At 54.3% G+C, this 17,996-nt stretch overlaps 1 protein-coding gene across 2 annotated transcripts in view; it reads right to left on the reverse strand.

Annotated features, from left to right (window-relative positions):
* Positions 1–17,523, reverse strand: part of LOC123373722 — a 30,980-nt gene extending 13,457 nt beyond the window's left edge. The window contains exons 1-7 of one of the 2 annotated variants that reach the window (XM_045022818.1): positions 17,363–17,523; positions 14,089–14,254; positions 12,902–13,377; positions 12,323–12,420; positions 11,840–11,932; positions 11,299–11,378; positions 10,667–10,860 (exon numbers count right to left, since the gene is read on the reverse strand). In XM_045022818.1, the coding sequence (XP_044878753.1) occupies positions 10,674–10,860; positions 11,299–11,378; positions 11,840–11,932; positions 12,323–12,420; positions 12,902–13,376 (933 nt within the window). In that variant the 5' untranslated portion in view covers position 13,377; positions 14,089–14,254; positions 17,363–17,523 and the 3' untranslated portion in view covers positions 10,667–10,673. Of the gene's footprint in view, positions 1–10,563; positions 10,861–11,298; positions 11,379–11,839; positions 11,933–12,322; positions 12,421–12,901; positions 13,378–14,088; positions 14,255–17,362 lie in introns of those variants that run through there. The other variant, XM_045022817.1, reaches the window with a different exon arrangement.
* Positions 17,524–17,996: the final 473 nt, after the last annotated feature.

Consider the following 17,996-nt stretch of genomic DNA (forward strand, 5'->3'; position numbering starts at 1 on the left):
AAAATTACTTTCATAATATATAATATAAATAAAAGAAGTTCATTTTATTGTATTCTTTCACTTAAAGAAAAAAAAAAAGATAAGCATACTCCGCAATATTTTTTCAACTTATATTCTATGACAGCGACTATTACTCATGCTGGCTGAGCTATTTTAAATGTCCTGGTTTTAAATTTGAAAAAAAATGGTCACCTTAGTCTGAGAGAAATTGTCTGGGGTCCCATTATCCACCTGTGGTCACTCTCAGTCCCTGTAGTGAGGCGGTGTGGCTCCCCTCTGCCCCAGAGGAGGAAGAGCCCATCCAGAGGCCAGAATGGGTGGAGCTAGGGAGCTCTGAGCCCGCCCCTCAAAGGGTCAGGCGGCGACCCGGAACTATAAAGGACGACTCTCAGAGCTCAGTAGGAGCCCAGCTGCCAGAGAGAGCAGATATCCCTGGAGGAGCCCAAGACTGGCAAGCTCCTGCGGCCCGAGGCAGCCGCCCGGACTGGCCGGAACTACCCCGTGCCCGCTATCCGGAGGAGCTGCTGGACCCGCCAACCAACCCATGTTCCTGGACCCCCCAGAGGCCAACGCCAGGACCCAGGTAGGGTCGGGGGGGGGGCGACCCCAGTCTGGCTGCAGCCTTACCAGAGCCTATGTCGGTGTGTTGCGGCCAGGATCCCTACTGATTAAGCAGCGGATTTTCAGCTGCTGCTAGGGCCCCGGGCTGGGATGCAGTGGAGTGGGAGGGCCTGCGTCCCCCCTGCCACCCAACTCCTGCGTAGCAGATTCCCCCTCTCCCTGGCCTGAGGAGGCCAAAGCCTATTTTTACTGCTCAGCCCTGCCTGAGGGCCTGAGCACCCTGACTCAGTGGTTGTTGCCCCGCCGGAACCAGGGCTAGACTAACCACATTTCAGCCGACTCCCGCAAGGGCTACCAAGGGAGAACCCCTGGCCGGACTAATCCCCTGGACCCACCGGAGTGTAGTCAGCCAGCGTGGCTTCCCTCTGCCCCAGAGAGGGTCGAGCCCCAGTGAACTCTTATACACGTGGTGCCAGAAGTGGGGATCTGATCCCTTGATCCCTGTGAGAAGGGGCCGGCGGGAGAGATCCACCCCCAGAGAACCATGGAGATGGAGCTGTTTAAGTTGCTGACGGAGAGTCAGGAGCGGCAGCAGGCCGCCCAGCTACAGCAGCAGCAGGCAGCTGCCCAGCTCCAACATCAACAGCGGGACGCTGCACAACTCCAGCAGCAGCAACAGCAGCATGCTGTTCAACTCCAGCAGCAGCAGCTTATTCAGCAGCTCGGAGCCCAGCTGCAACAGCTGGTGACAGCGTTACCACACCCCATAGACCCGCAGCCAGGGGACGGGGCTGGGTCACTACGCCCCGCCGCCCCAGTGCGACTAACCAAGATGGGCCCTGACGATGACCCCGAGGCGTTCCTGGTAATGTTCGAATGGGTGGCACTGGTCGCTGGGTGGCCCCAGAACCAATGGGCCACCCTTTTGGCCCCATACCTAACAGGGACTGCCCAGACGGCATACCGGGGGCTGGCGACGGAAGAGGCAAGGGATTATAGCCGGGTGAAGGCCACGATCCTGGATGCCTTAGATGTCAGCCCAGAGACTTTTCAGCAGCGGTTCCAGAACCAGACGTACCCCTCGGGCACCCGACCCCGGCTGGTGGCCCAAGCACTGAAGGAGGCGTGTAGGCGATGGCTACAGCCAGAGACGAGGACGGTAGAGGAGGTCACAGAACAAGTCATCCTGGAACAGTTTGTGCACACCCTACCGGCCCAAGGACGGGCCTGGGTGCTCCACCATCGGCCAGCAACGTTAGCCGCGGCCGTCTCGCTGATGGAGGACTTTCTCACGGCCGAAACGCCCGTGGGGCCCACCTTCCGACCTCAAAACCCTGGGCCCGAATGCTCCAACGCTGAAAGACAAGGAGACGCCCCGACCAGGGTCTCGGTTCAGATGTCCGGATCCTTCCCCTCGGCCTGGACTGGCGACCTCCAGCACGGGGGTCGTGAGGGTCCACCAGAGTCCCCCTAGGAGTCCGAGGGGAGCCTCCTCCTGGGGCAGTCGCCCTGAACTCGTACCCTGTTTCTGTTGTGGGAAGTCCAGACACTTGCAGCGGAACTGCATGGAAATGGACTGCAGCTTCTGGCAGGTCTATGCAGGGGACACCAGGGCTCGGCTACCACAGGCTTCCAAGATCACGGTCCTGGTAGTTGTCGGGGACCAGGCCACCCAGGCGTTGATCGACTCTAGCTGCAACCAGACGCTAATTCGCCAGGCTCTGGGACCCCAGGCAGACCCCCGCCTGGGAACGATTCACCTGCAATGCATCCATGGGGATGTCCAGCCTTACCCTAGTGCTTGGGTCCCGTTGACAGTAGCTGGCGTCACCCGATGAATCGTTGTCGGCTTGGCTCCTCGACTGGCGTACCCGGTGATCCTGGGGCGGGACTGGCTCGCCTTTGAGGAGGTCCTCCGGTCGACCCCGGCGCTGGAGAGAGAGCGCCAGGAGGCACTACCGGAAGAGGTGTGCGGGACCCCGGAAACTGAAGCAGGGATCGAAGAAACTGACAATCCCCTGCTGAAGCCCACGGTCGAACCCCTCCTCCATACTGATTTTTGCCGTGACCAGAGAGCTGACCCTACCCTTAGCCGGGCCTATGAACAGCTCACGGCAGTCAATGGGACCATCATCGACTCGGTATGGGGAGGAGGTGACCAGCTCTCTGTGGAGAAAGAAGTAGTTCGGGGCTATTTAGGAAAGCTGGACGAGCACAAGTCCATGGGGCCGGATGCGCTGCATCCGAGGGTGCTAAAGGAGTTGGCCGATGAGATTGCAGAGCCATTGGCCATTATCTTTGAAAAATCATGGCGATCGGGGGAGGTCCCGGATGACTGGAAAAAAGCTAATGTAGTGCCCATCTTTAAAGAAGGGAAGAAGGAAGATCCAGGGAACTACAGGCCAGTCAGTCTCACCTCAGTCCCTGGAAAAAACATGGAACAGGTCCTCAAGGAATCAATCCTGAACCACTTAACGGAGGGGAAAGTGATCAGGAACAGTCAGCATGGATTCACCAAGGGCAAGTCATGCCTGACTAACCTAATTGCCTTCTATGACGAGATAACCGGCTCTGTGGATGAGGGGAAAGCAGTGGATGTGCTATTTCTGGACTTTAGCAAAGCTTTTGATACAGTCTCCCACAGTATTCTTGCCAGCAAGTTAAAGAAGTCTGGGCTGGATGAATGGACGGTAAGGTGGATAGAAAACTGGCTAGATGGTCGGGCTCAACGGGTAGTGATCAATGGTTCCATGTCTAGTTGGCAGCCGGTATCAAGTGGAGTGCCCCAAGGGTCAGTGCTGGGGCTGGTTTTATTCAATATCTTCATTAACGATCTGGAGGATGGTGTGGACTGCACCCTTAGCAAGTTTGCAGATGACACTAAACTGGGAGGAGTGGTTGATACGCTGGAGGGTAGGGATAGGATACAGAGGGACCTAGACACATTAGAGGATTGGGCCAAAAGAAATATGATGAGGTTCAACAAGGACAAGTGCAGAGTCCTGCACTTAGGACGGAAGAATCCCATGCACTGCTACAGACTAGGGACCGAATGGCTGGGCAGCAGTTCTGCAGAAAAGGACCTAGGGGTTACGGTGGACGAAAAGCTGAATATGAGTCAACAGTGTGCCCTTGTTGCCAAGAAGGCTAATGGCATTTTGGGTTGTATAAGTAGGGGCATTTCCAGCAGATCGAGGGATGTGATCATTCCCCTCTACTCAGCACTGGTGAGGCCTCATTTGGAGTACTGTGTCCAGTTTTGGGCCCCACACTACAAGAAGGATGTGGATAAATTGGAGAGAGTCCAGCGGAGGGCAACAAAAATGATTAGGGGGCTGGAGCACATGACTTATGAGGAGAGGCTGAGGGAACTGGGATTGTTTAGCCTGCAGAAGAGAAGAATGAGGGGGGATTTGATAGCTGCTTTCAACTACCTGAAAGGGGGTTCCAAAGAGGATGGATCTAGATTGTTCTCAGTGGTAGAAGATGATAGAACAAGGAGTAATGGTCTCAAGTTGCAGAGGGGGAGGTTTAGGCTGGATATTAGGAAAAACTTTTTCACTAGTAGGGTGGTGAAGAACTGGAATGGGTTACCTAGGGAGGTAGTGGAATCTCCTTCCTTAGAGGTTTTTAAGGTCAGGCTTGACAAAGCCCTGGCTGGGATGATTTAGTTGGGTTTGGTCCTGCTTTGAGCAGGGGGTTGGACTAGATGACCTTCTGAGGTCCCTTCCAACCCTGAGATTCTATGATTCTATGATGACTCCCAGCGTGCAACCCAGTGGCCCCCCTTCGAATTACACCGGGACCATCTTTACCGGATCGACCGTGACTCCCTCATGAAGGAACCCCAAACACAGCTGCTGGTATTGTGGTGTCACTGGTGAGCTGTGATGAAGCTGGCACATGACATCCCGGCTGCCGGGCATCTGGGCCATGAGAAGACTCTCGCCCGGATGTTGACACGGTTCTTCTGGCCGAGTATTCACCAGGAGGTGAGGAACTATTGTAGCTCCTGCCCAGAGTGCCAGTTAGCCGCTCCTCAGCGAGTGCCCAAGGCACCCCTGGTCCCCATGCCTATAATAGAGACGCCTTTTGAACGAGTGGCCATGGACCTGGTGGGCTCGCTCCCAAAAAGTGCTTCCAGGTTCCAGTATGTCCTGGTCATCGTTGACTATGCCACCCGTTTCCCCAAGGCCATTCCATTGCGGAGCACCACCGCCCGGACCATCGCCGGGGAACTGGTGAAGGTCTTTGCTCGGGTGGGCCTGACCCAACAAATCTTAACAGATCAAGGCACCAATTTCACCTCCAGGTTGTTACAGCAGGTCTGCGAGCTCCTGGGGGTTAAACAATTACGCACCTCCGTATACCACCCGCAGACGGACGGGCTGGTGGAACGGTTCAACCGAATCCTCAAGGAGATGCTGCGGAAGTTCCCCCCAGAGGAGCTACGCCGGTGAGACCAGTTGCTCTCTCCCCTGCTGCTTGCCATCCGTGAGGTACCTCAGTCAACAACCAAGTTTTCCCCATTTGAACTATTATATGGGCGCCGCCCGCAGGGCCTGTTGGACTTAATGCGGGAAACTTGGGAGCAGTCTCCCTCTCCCACCCAGGGACTCCAGAAGTATGTCCTCCAGCTGCAGGAGTACTTTGCTCAGGCTGGGGCCCTGGCTCGTGGAAACTTAAAGGCTGCACAGGACAGACAGGAACAGACTTATAACCAGGAGGCGTAGGTGCGTGATTTTGAACCCGGGGATCGAGTCCTGCTTCTCCTGCCCTCGAGTGAGTTGAAGCTACTTGCCCATTGGCAGGGACCCCACGAGGTAGCTCGGAAGGTTGGGCCCATCACTTATGAGATTCACCAACCCGACCGGCGCAAGACGACCCAGTGATACCATGTGAATCTGTTGAAGCCGTGGCGAGATCGGGAGGGCCTGCTGATTAACCCTTACCTGCCACAGCCTGAACTGGGTCCCCACGCACCCAGACAGAGGACCTCGCTGCTCCCCTGCTCGGCGACACCTTTACGCAAGAGCAGCGCAAGCAGGCCAAATGCCTCCTGCAGGCTTTCCAGGAAACCTTCACGGCCCTTCCTGGATACACAACCCTGGTCTATCACTCTATCCAGACCGAGCCGGGGAAGGTAATCCGGGAAATGACCAGGCCACTGCCGTACCGGATGCGACAAGAGGTGGAGGAAGAGGTACAGGCCATGCTGGCCTTAGGAGTCATCGAGCCGTCTCAGAGTGAGTGGTGTAGCCCAGTGGTCTTGGTACCCAAGCCCGATGGCACCCGCTGGTTTTGTATAGACATCCGGCGGGTGAATGCCATCTCCCGCTTCGACGCCTACCCTATGCCCTGCGTGGACGAGTTGCTGGGCCACCTAGGGGAGGCCCAGTTCATCACCACCCTTGACCTCAGTAAAGGGTCCTGGCAGATCCCACTCAATGACACCTCTAAGGAAAAGACGGCATTCGCCACTCTGACGAGACTCTACCAGTTTATGCGAATGCCTTTCGGCCTCCATGGGGCTCCGGCGACGTTTCAGCGGCTAATGGATCACCTACTACGGCCCCATCAAGACTATGTGGCAGCTTATTTGGACAATGTCATGGTCTATAGCCACCACTGGGAAGACCACCTGGAACGGGTAGCAGCGGTCCTGAGGTCCCTGCGACAGGCGGGGCTGACGGACAACCCAAAAAAATGCTGCATCGGATGGCAGGAGACCACATATCTAGGGTATGCTATTGGGGGAGGACGAGTGAAGCCCCTCATTGGGAAAGTACAAGCCCTGGCAGCCTGCCGACGCCTACCACAAAACGCCACATCCGACAGTTCCTGGGGCTTGTCGGGTACTATCGGTGGTTCATCTCCCAGTTTGCTTCCATCGCAGCACCCTTAACAGAACTGATGACAAGGAACAGCCCCCGGCAGGTACGGTGGTCCCCTGAATGTGAAGATGCCTTCCGGACACTCCAGACATGTCTCTGCCAAAAGCCGGTCCTATACAGCCCGGACTTCCACCGGAGGTTCATCCTCCAGACAGATGCCTCAGAAGTGGGGCTGGGGGCTGTCCTGTCCCAAGAAATCGATGGAGCGGACCACCCAGTTCTATATCTCAGCTGAAAATTATTTCCCCAGGAGAAGAACTGGTTGATGAAAATGAAAAACAACGACTGATTATTGCGATGGTATCTGGCCTTACAGCCCTACGCGTTCACCATCCAGCATACGGCTGGTAAGAAACATGCAAACGCAGACTTCCTGTCCCGCCTCGGAGGTATGGAAGAGCCTGGCCCCGACGAGCGGGAGCCAGACTTGGAGGGGGGTGCGTAGTGAGGTGGTGTGGCTCCCCTCCGCCCCGGAGGAGGAAGAGCCCATTCGAAGGCCAGAGTGGGCGGAGCTAGGGAGCTCTGAGCCTGCCCCTCAAAGGGTCAGGCAGCGACCTGGAACTATAAAGGCTGACCCTCAGAGCTCAGTAGGAGCCCAGCTGCTGGACAGGGCAGATGTCCCTGAGGAAGCCCGAGACTGGGAAGCTCCTGTGGCCCGAGGCAGCCGCCCAGAGCTACCCTGTGCCCGCTATCCAGAGGAGCTGCCGGACCTGCCGACCAACCCCTGCCCCGATGAACCCATGTTCCTGGACCCCCCAGAGGCCAACGCCAGGACCCAGGTAGGGCCCTAGGGGGGGTATGGAAGTAGCCCAGGGGTAGCCGACCCCAGTCTGGTTGCAGCCTTACCAGAGCCTATGTCTGTGTGTTGCGGCCAGGATCCCCACTGACTAAGCAGCGGATCTTCAGTCGCTGCTAGGGCCCCGGGCTGGGATGCAGTGGAGTGGGAAGGCCTGCGTCCCCCTGCCACACAAATCCTGGGTGGCAGACTCCCTGTCTCCCTGGCCTGAGGAGGCCGAAGCCTATTATTACTGCTCAGCCTTGCCTGAGGGCTGGAGCACCCTGACTCAGTGTTTGTTGCCCCGCCCTGACCTAGGGCCGGGGCTCATAACTGTTGTTACGGCTCAGCCTTGCCTGAGGGCCTGAGCCTCCTGACTCAGTGGTTGTTGCCCCGCCGGAGCCAGGGCCAGACTAACCACATTTCAGCCGAATCCCACAAGGGCTACCGAGGGAGACCCCCAGGCTGGACTAATCCCCCGGACCCACTGGGGTGTAGTGAGCCGGCGTGGCTCCCCTCCGCCCCGGAGAGGGTCAAGCCCCAGTGAACTCTTGTACAGTCCCCTATTGGGTTCCGTGTCCCAGCGGGTTCCTTACCCCTCTGTTGGAGCAGCAGCTGGTGCAGCCGGTAAGTCCCCTCCCTGGCCTGCTGGCCGATGTCCTTGTCTGGGTCACTGACAAACAGAGCCAGCTGTGCCACGTGGTGACCCATCCTAGGGAACTCTGCTGAGAACTAATGGAAGGGAGAGGAGAGGGAACTCCATCAGCATTTTCCTGTCAGCTCCCTGTCCCACCTGGGCCAGAAGGCTCCTTCCCCTTAGCCCCTCTGCAGGAGATGCTGGGGGAGAGGAGCCTGAGATAGACCCTTCCTTTGCTCTGCTGCCAAGGGAGCCAGGAGCTGCTTTGGGATGCCAAGCAGGAGCTGGAGCATGGTCCCCTTAAAAGCCCAGGGACAACACTTAACCAGGACAAGAAGAACTTGACTCAAGCCTACCTCTTTCCCTGCTCGGACTCTGCCTCCCCAAGAGGAACACTCCGAACCCACAGCCCCTGCAGCAGCAGATCCTACAATCCAGTGGCGCCAGCCCGCCTATGCCTGGAGTCAGAAAGCTGGCAGAGCTCTGGCTTGAAGTCCCAGCTCCTTCCTCTGTCCCTCATGAAAGCAGGACCTGACACTGCATTGCACTGATCTCCCCAACCAAGGACTCCCCACTGGGGACCCAGCTAGGAGGACAGAGTAGAAAGTGGATCTTCCAGTCTCTCCTTACCAGTTCCCCAAAGAGTTAAGGTAAAATTGGTTCCCACCCCTCCTTATGGGGCTCACCTCCAAGATGTAGTGGAGCCTGTCTGCGTCTGGGGACTCTGCCAGCAGGTTCCCCAGCATGGCATCCAGGAACTCTGGCATGACTTTGTGCAGAGCCTGCAAAGCATGGGTCAGAGTAAGGGAAACTAGCCCTACACCTGCCACAGGATGGGAAGAGGGGTCTCTGGGAAGCACTGCTGAGACTCCCAAACACACATCCTGGCCTCTCTCATTCACATCCCACTGCAGGCAATTAGCAAGGATTGATGACACCTGGATCTTTGATCCATGAGCTTAGCAGGTCTCTGCAGAGGGCCTTGTAGGCAGAAGAGGATGAAACAGCCAAGTTACTATAAAAAGAATAGGAGTACTTGTGGCAACTTAGATTTGTAAAGTCTATCCATGAGGAAGTTTGTGTAGAAGGTTGATTTTTCATGAGAGTATCTAGTTTTGAGAGTTCAGTCTTAATCTTCCCCTGTTTGCTATATAGGATGCTGATCAGGTGGTTTCGCAGTTTCTTTGAGAGTGTGTGGCACAATCTGTCAGCATAGTCTGTGTGATATGTAGATTGTAATGGATTTTTTACCTTTAGTCCTTTTGGTATGATGTCCATCTGTTTGCATTTGGAAAGGAAGATGATGTCTGTCTGTATCTGTACGAGTTTTTTCATGAAGTTGATGGATTTCCACTCCACAAGTACTCCTGTTCCACGATCCACCACGATTTCAACAGCTTCCACCCCTCCATCAACGTCAGCCTGGACCAATCTACACGGGAGGTCCACTTCCTAGACACCACGGTGCAAATAAGTGATGGTCACATCAACACCACCCTATACCGAAAACCTACCGACCGCTATGCCTACCTTCATGCCTCCAGCTTCCATCCCGGACACACCACAAGATCCATTGTCTACAGCCAAGCACTGAGGTACAACCGTATCTGCTCTAACCCCGCAGACAGAGACCAACACCTAGAAAATCTCCACCAAGCATTCTCAAGACTACAGTACCCACACGAGGAAATAAGGAAACAGATCAACAGAGCCAGACGTGTACCCAGAAGCCTCCTACTGGAAGACAAACCCAAGAAAGAAACCAACAGGACTCCACTGGCCATCACATATAGTCCCCAGCTAAAACCCCTACAACGCATCATCAGGGATCTACAACCCATCCTGGACAATGATCCCACACTTTCACAGGCCTTGGGTGGCAGACCAGTTCTCGCCCACAGACAACCTGCCAACCTGAAGCATATTCTCACCAGCAACTGCACACCGCACCATAGTAACTCTAGCTCAGGAACCAATCCATGCAACAAACCTCGATGCCAACTCTGCCCACATATCTACACCAGCAACACCATCACAGGACCAAACCAGATCAGCCACAACATCACCGGTTCATTCACCTGCACTTCCACCAATGTAATATATGCCATCATATGCCAGCAATGCCCCTCTGCTATGTACATCGGCCAAACTGGACAGTCTCTAAGGAAAAGGATAAATGGACACAAATCAGACATTAGGAATGGCAATATACAAAAACCTGTAGGAGAACACTTCAACCTCCCTGGCCACACAATAGCAGATCTTAAGGTGCCCATCCTACAGCAAAAAAACTTTAGGACCAGACTTCAAAGAGAAACTGCTGAGCTCCAGTTCATCTGGGAATTTGACACCATCAGCTCAGGACTAAACAAAGACTGTGAATGGCTTGCCAATTACAGAACCAGTTTCTCCTCCCTTGGTTTTCACACCTCAACTGCTAGAACAGGGCCTCATCCACCCTGATTGATCTAACCTCGTTATCTCTAGCTTGCTTCTTGCTTGCTTATATATACCTGCCCCAGGAAATTTCCACCACTTGCATCCGAAGAAGTGGGTATTCACCCACGAAAGCTCATGCTGCAAAACGTCTGTTAGTCTATAAGGTGCCACAGGATTCTTTGCTGCCTGTTCTTTTTGTGGATACAGACTAAAACGGCTGCTACCCTGAAACCAAGTTACTATGGATGGAAGCTGGTCTGATGCGCAAAACACGGCATAAGAAAGAAAGAAATCCCCCAGGGAGGGGTAATCCTCTGGAGGGAAGGATCCAACCCTGCAGCTTGTTCCATCTCTGCTTACCCCACCCCTAAATCTGGAGCTCCAGCGAATCAAGGGAGCAGGGACCAAGGACCACTCTGGAAGAGGAGGAGGATGGAGGAGAAGGACGTAGCTGGATGTTGGTGTCCTTCTCCATGCCCAGGGTGAAGACGGAGCGAAGGGCAGCTCGCAAGAGGTGGGTCTCTAGGTCAGGCTCAAGGGCAGGTTTCATGGTGCTGGCAAGAGAGAGGAGCTGGTATTAGACTGTGCAGTACAGGGGTGGGACTGTCGCCAACACGGACACGAAACCACAGGGATATAGGCACAGGCTGGTGAGAATGGAAACTGAGGCACTGAGCTAGGGAATGACAAGGCCAAGGCATCACAGACAGACAGTGGCAGGACAGGAATAGCGCCTGTTCCCTGGAGCCTGCTGCCCCTCCTGTATCTGAGCCCGGGAGTGAGCCCCTCCCCAAGGACCCTGGAATGTTAGTGGAGTGAAAAGAACAGCCCAGCCAGGAAAGAGTGAACCCTCCCACCTCATCATCTCTGCCAGAGGAGCCACTCCTGGGAGGTGACCTGGGAGTGGGAGGGACAGTGACTCCCAGCCTTGGGCCTGAGCAGCACTGGGGTTACGGGAGCCAGCGGGGGGAAGGAGGGGGCTGTCTCGGTACCTGAGGTTGCCCACTGCAACCAGGGAGTTGGCGAGGATGGCGCTGGGTGGAGAGTCTTTAGGAAGGTCCTCAAGGAGCTCCTGTGAGACGTGAAGGAGACAAAGGAGCGTGAGAGATTCAGGCCCTACTGACACCTCCCAATGAGGAGATTACACAGCCAGTGCCCGACATGGCCAGCAGGATCCCCCACTACCTCCTGCTCCTCCCATTTCTTCCTGCCCATCAAACTTGTCCCCCTTCCAGGATTCCTGCCCAGCTCAGTCCCAATCCCCTTCTTTCCTCCTCCTTGTCAAAACTGCCCCCACTCAGCACCATCCCAACTACCAAGCTGGGACCATGTGATCCCTTGTCCCCCAGTCTCAGCCCCACAATTCCCCCACTGCCCAATCTCACAATTTCTCCCTTCTCTTCTCCCCAGCAATCCCTGCCCTCTGTTGCCTCCTCCAACACCACCCAGCCCCCCCACATTAGCCTGGCGATACCCCTGCCAATCTCATGTCTCTCTCCTCCCTCCAGCTGCCGTATGACGTGCCTCACTCACCACAATCCTCTCCTCCACAGCCACCTTGCAGCAGCACGGCTCAAGCGTGTCGTGCCCTCTCTCCTGTGCAGCAAAACACGTGGGGTAGATGGCCTGCAGGAACATGAGCTACTGACCCTCATCCTGTACCCACCAGGAGTGGGGTATAGCAAGAGAGAACCTGTTAGCTAGGAACCTTCCTGCCCCACCCACACCAGCTCCAGGGCTCAGGCCTCAATGGGGGATTGTGGGGACCCGCCAAGTGTCCAAATCCCCCACGACTCCTACACAAGGAGGATCAGGAACTGGGACAGTGCCTGTGAGGGGAGGAGACCTTGGCTGTTGTGGGACAAACACCCCCATCTTGGGGGTCCCACATCATGGATGTAAAAAGGCCCCATTAGGGATGGTGGATCATCAGGGACAAGACCCTCGGCACGGGGTGGGGATGCTGGGAAGGGACAGGACAATCTTGGTTCCAGCCCAGGTGGGGAACAGTTGTACCTTTTCTCTACACTGGAGCTGCTCTCTGATGACCTTGAGAGCAGCTTCATCTGTGGACATGTCCACCCATTCCTCCTCCTCTGAATCCCTGGGGGTCCCTGCACCAGGGAGAGAAGGTAACAGGGTGTGATGCCTGCTGCCACTTGGGGGAACGACAGGGGCATGGTGCGGAGAGCAGGATTAAAGACCCCCCCCCCTTCCCACCTCAGGTACCCAGGGCAGATCGGGCCCCACACCTCCCTCTCAGGGATGCCTTCATCCCCCAACAGCTTCAGAAGCCCATAGCCGAGAGCCCCCCATCCACTGTCCAGGACTCCATGGGAGGTGCCCACTCCCCCAGCCCCAGAGCATAAGGGGACAAAGTGGCAGCAGCTCTTGATAGCCCACCCCCAGGTCTCCTTGCTGCAGGGGCAGCTGGGTGACTGCTGCTCGTGTCAGTGGGGTTCATGTGGCACAGGCCACACACCTGGGCTGGGGACACCCCCCCCCCACACACACCATATCACTGGGAGAACTTCTGGGCCCAGGGTGTTCACATTCCTGTCCTCACCCCTCCCTGAGCCCAGCCTGGCTCCTCACCTGGAACAAAGCAGCAGCGTCCATCAGTGTTGCTGCTGCCAGAGTCCCAGGCGCTGCTGCTGTCCCATGCTGAGCTGCTGGTGCTGGGACAGGGATCGTCCACCTCCTGGCCTGAGGGGGCTGGAAGATCCTCAGTGGCCGGGCAGGGCGATGCCTCCCGCTGGGAAGGAGGGCTGGGCTCCTGGGGCCGCTGCTGCCCACACAACAAGCCCCAGAGCCTCCCTGCCCGGCGCCCCTCCTGGGCTGGGTCCTGTCTGTGAAACCGCATCCTGAGCCAGCTCCATCTGGGCCTAGTCGGGGCCTCTCCCAACTTGGCGCCTGCGCCGGGAGCTGGTTTTGTTCGCCAGAAGATTGCTTCCCCGCCAGTGGGGACGGAGAGGTTGCTCTGCCCCTTGGGAAGATGGCAGCTGCTTCCCTCAGGCTCTGGAGCCACCTGCAGAGCCTTCTTCCTGACAATCCTCAGGAGCCTGGCCATCCTGGAATCGAGCGGGGAGCAGGTGTGAGTCTGGGCTCAAGGCAGCCTTTCACTCATGGGCCTTTTCGGCCCCTTCTCAACCCTGCTCCAACCAGAGCAGCCCCTTCTACCCCCACAGGAGTGCAGGGAGTGCAAGCTACACACACTGGCAGGAGTTCATTGCATGATCTGCTCCCAATGTTCCCCCTCCTAATCCCTGCTGCTGCTGCAATATCCAGGAAATTTTATCCTTTTAGAGCAATGGGGTCAGTCCCAAAGACCATCGGTTACTCTGGACAAGCAGCCCCCTCCTGCAATCCCAGGCCACACTCCCCCGCCCAGGCTAGAGAAGGAACAGAACCCAGGAGTCCGGACTTCTCCTTGGAAACCATTCCCCACGTCTAAGTCACAAAGACCCTAGGCACAGGAAGACCAGGGCCCTCCTCAATCCCCATTGATTTCCATGCTCAGCAGCTCACAGGGTCTGGCCCAGCTCAGAGACTCTCAGCCTGGGGAACAGTGTCCCACAAAGGAAGGCCTGGGAACCCCATTGCTGGGACCTTGCCAAACACACTGGAGACGGCTCTGGAGAAGACCCTGCCCAGTCTGAGAGTGAGGGGCTCTTGGGGGCTGTTTGCAAATGAACTCCCCCTTTGGAAATGTTCTCTCCCCCTTTTTCTGCCTCTCTCCAGACACACAGGGGAAGCCACCGAGGAACCCTAATGCCACTCACTTGCTGTAGGTGATGGTATGATGGATAGCGGATGTTCAGGGTCAGCAGATGTCCCTCGCCCTCCTCCTCACTCTCCAAGCCCAAGGTAGGCTGGAGAGGGTGGTGACCTGAGGCGTTAACCTGCCCAGCCAGCAGGCAGGGTGGTGACACTAGGGTGATCGACTGGCTGTGAAAACAAGAGTCTGTCTTATTGCCAGGGGATGGAGAAAGTCAGCCAGCAGCAGCGGGGTGCAGAACACTGCCCTAGTGTGGAGGTGACAGCGGCTCCAGGATCCTGACATCCCAGCACGTTACATACCTTCCTGGAGCCTCCCAAACCCCCTGGGCTATAGCGATGGGACCCCAACCCTACTGATGGCAAACCGGCTCAGGGTCACACCGAGTGTCAGAGTCATGGATGCACCCCTTCACTAACCACTGATGCACACTCCCTCCCACAGCTGGCTCTCTGGCACTCACACTCCCTCCCCCTCTCTATGGCTCTCTGGCACTCACATCCCCGAATGGGCTTTAAAAAAAGACAATAATTAAAGTTTGGCCCCAACTATTTCTTGTTTCTCTACACTAGCCATTTTAGCAAAGTTTAGAATTCTTGACGTTCAACACCTGGAAACGTCCCTTTCTCCTTCGCAGACAGCTTGAGCATCCCTTCTCACCCAGGCTCTCTGCTGCCTGGAGTTAGAGAATTGATCCTATTCCCATTGGACCTACCCAAGGTGTCACACAGCAAAGCGGTGACAGAGCCAGAAAGAGAAGCCAACAGTCCTGACTCCTCTTCTACCAAAGAGACAACAATCCCCACAGAGGCAGGGATAGAGCCCAGGAAATAAGGGGTGAACATTTTCATGGAACCCCTTTTCTCTCAGAAAATCAATTCAGGCTAAACCACTTTGTTTCTTAAAATCATAACAAGTAGGATGAAAATTCTTTGCAAACAAATATTTGTTCGCAAAACAAGAGCATCTCCAGTTTGTCACAGTGCATTCAACTGTCTCATCATACACAAAGAGGAGACACTGATCTAGAAAGTTAGATGAGATGCTTCAGTCTGAGCTAAGTAGTTGCTGCTCTTAATTTCAAAAGATTAAAATACAAATCAAATAGAATATTACATCATAATCTGATATGGCTCAATATGATAGGACACCTCCTATTCTGCACTGCTACTAGTGATACTCTTCATGAATCCCCATCATCCACCCATCGTGAGGTAGGTGGGAGAGGATTGTTATTTGTACTTGACAGAAGGAGAAACTAAGGCTGAGAAAGGAGCAGTGACTTGTCTTAGCTGATGCAACCAGTCAGTAGCAGAGTTGGTCTCAAATGAGCTACAGACCAACAATTGTTCATAGTAATTATTCAGCAAGTATTTTAGAAGAATTGGAATGTTAGACCAACAAAGAATCCTGTGGCACCTTATAGACTAACAGACGTTTTGCAGCATGAGCTTTCGTGGGTGAATACCCACTTCTTCAGATGCAAGTGGTGGAAATTTCCAGGGGCAGGTTTATATATGCAAGCAAGAAGCAAGCTAGAGATAACGAGGTTAGATCAATCAGGGAGGATGGGGCCCTGTTCTAGCAGTTGAGGTGTGAAAACCAAGGGAGGAGAAACTGGTTCTGTAATTGGCAAGCCATTCACAGTCTTTGTTTAATCCTGAGCTGATGGTGTCAAATTTGCAGATGAACTGGAGCTCAGCAGTTTCTCTTTGAAGTCTGGTCCTGAAGTTTTTTTGCTGCAGGATGGCCACCTTAAGATCTGCTATTGTGTGGCCAGGGAGGTTGAAGTGTTCTCCTACAGGTTTTTGTATATTGCCACCATCAGCTCAGGATTAAACAAAGACTGTGAATGGCTTGCCAATTACAGAATTACAGAATCAGGGATCTACAACCCATCCTGGAGAATGATCCCACACTTTCACAGGCCTTGGGTGGCAGGCCAGTCCTCGCCCACAGACAACCTGCCAACCTGAAGCATATTCTCACCAGTAACTGCACACCGCACCATAGTAACTCTAGCTCAGGAACCAACCCATGCAACAAACCTCGATGCCAACTCTGCCCACATATCTACACCAGCAACACCATCACAGGACCTAACCAGATCAGCCACACCATCACTGGTTCATTCACCTGCACGTCCACCAATGTAATATATGCCATCATATGCCAGCAGTGCCCCTCTGCTATGTACATCGGCCAAACTGGACAGTCTCTAAGGAAAAGGATAAATGGACACAAATCAGATATTAGGAATGGCAATATACAAAAACCTGTAGGAGAACACTTCAACCTCCCTGGCCACACAATAGCAGATCTTAAGGTGGCCATCCTGCAGCAAAAAAACTTCAGGACCAGACTTCAAAGAGAAACTGCTGAGCTCCAGTTCATCTGCAAATTTGACACCATCAGCTCAGGATTAAACAAAGACTGTGAATGGCTTGCCAATTACAGAACCAGTTTCTCCTCCCTTGGTTTTCACACCTCAACTGCTAGAACAGGGCCCCATCCTCCCTGATTGATCTAACCTCGTTATCTCTAGCTTGCTTCTTGCTTGCATATATAAACCTGCCCCTGGAAATTTCCACCACTTGCATCTGAAGAAGTGGGTATTCACCCACGAAAGCTCATGCTGCAAAACGTCTGTTAGTCTATAAGGTGCCACAGGATTCTTTGTTGCTTTTACAGATCCAGACTAACACGGCTACCCCTCTGATACTGGAATGTTAGAGAGGATCATGAACTGCTCCGAGACAATGAATGGAGAGCAGCATCAACATTGGTCAAACATATAACTGGTTGTGACTTATTTGCTTGGTCATAAAAAAGAACAACAAAGACCAGAGTTTCCTCCCTGTCAATAGCCCCATCCTCAGCCAATCAAGGTTGAGACTTTGAGGGGTGGGTTCTCATCAAATAGCCCAAAGAATGGTGCAAGTCACCTCCGAGGGGATCACTCTCAGAGCACTATTCCAGTCTCACCTCTGAGAGGTCCTCCCACAATGCCCCTGGCCCCCGCTGCACACACAGAGCTCCTGGTGGTGGGAGGAGAGCAGAGGAAAAGGACAAAGGAAGCAAGAAGAGAAAGGTAGGCGGGACAGAGGAAAAGGGAAAACAAAAAGGAGAAACCCCAAAGTCCCCAGTGATTCTAAGGGACAAGTCGTACGTTGGGAATACAATGCTGCCACCTCAATCTAGTGTTTTCCATTCCTAGAATTCAGCCGTCACCTGATGAATCAGACTGAACAGGTTCCAAACCTCTCGGAGGCTCTTACCTTCAATACAGGGACATCTGTTGTCTAGCAAAATCAATAAAAGAAAAGGAGAAAACTCCAAAGAGGGTCCTCCTTGCGCTCACGTAAGTGAAAGTGAATTCTCTCAGTCCTCAAGGAGAGACCTCGAGAAGGAGACGTGCTGAAGCAAAGCCACAGGGATCTCCAAGATTGCCCCTGTCCTGCACCCCTGTCCTGCCTGGCTGATGTCAAGATCTCTGTGAGATCATGGCCTCCCCACCACCTTTGTCCAATAGGTGGAGGTCCTGCCAAAGGCCCTTGTGATGTCATTGCCACACCCACCCCTCCCCTGCAATGCTGCTGTCCTGCCCCTGTCCAGCCACATTGGATGTTTGAGCTGCTTCCCCTGGATCATCCCACTCAATGACTCTTCATTGTGGGGATGACACCGACTACACAACAGAACAGGAGAGGCTCTTCCCCATGCTACACTCAGTTGTTCATAAATTAGCAGACTTTATGGACAGAAGAGATGATTAGAGCATGTAATCTCACACCCTGCATATTGCATGCTTTCTGTATAGCATAGTAGCTAGTTTTTCACTAAACACATTCCAGAAAGGCATCTAGGTAATAATTGGAGATATACCAATCTCCTAGAACTGGAAGGGACCTT

This window comes from Mauremys mutica, chromosome 7 (assembly GCF_020497125.1).
Source record: "Mauremys mutica isolate MM-2020 ecotype Southern chromosome 7, ASM2049712v1, whole genome shotgun sequence".
NCBI classification, from domain to species: domain Eukaryota; kingdom Metazoa; phylum Chordata; order Testudines; family Geoemydidae; genus Mauremys; species Mauremys mutica.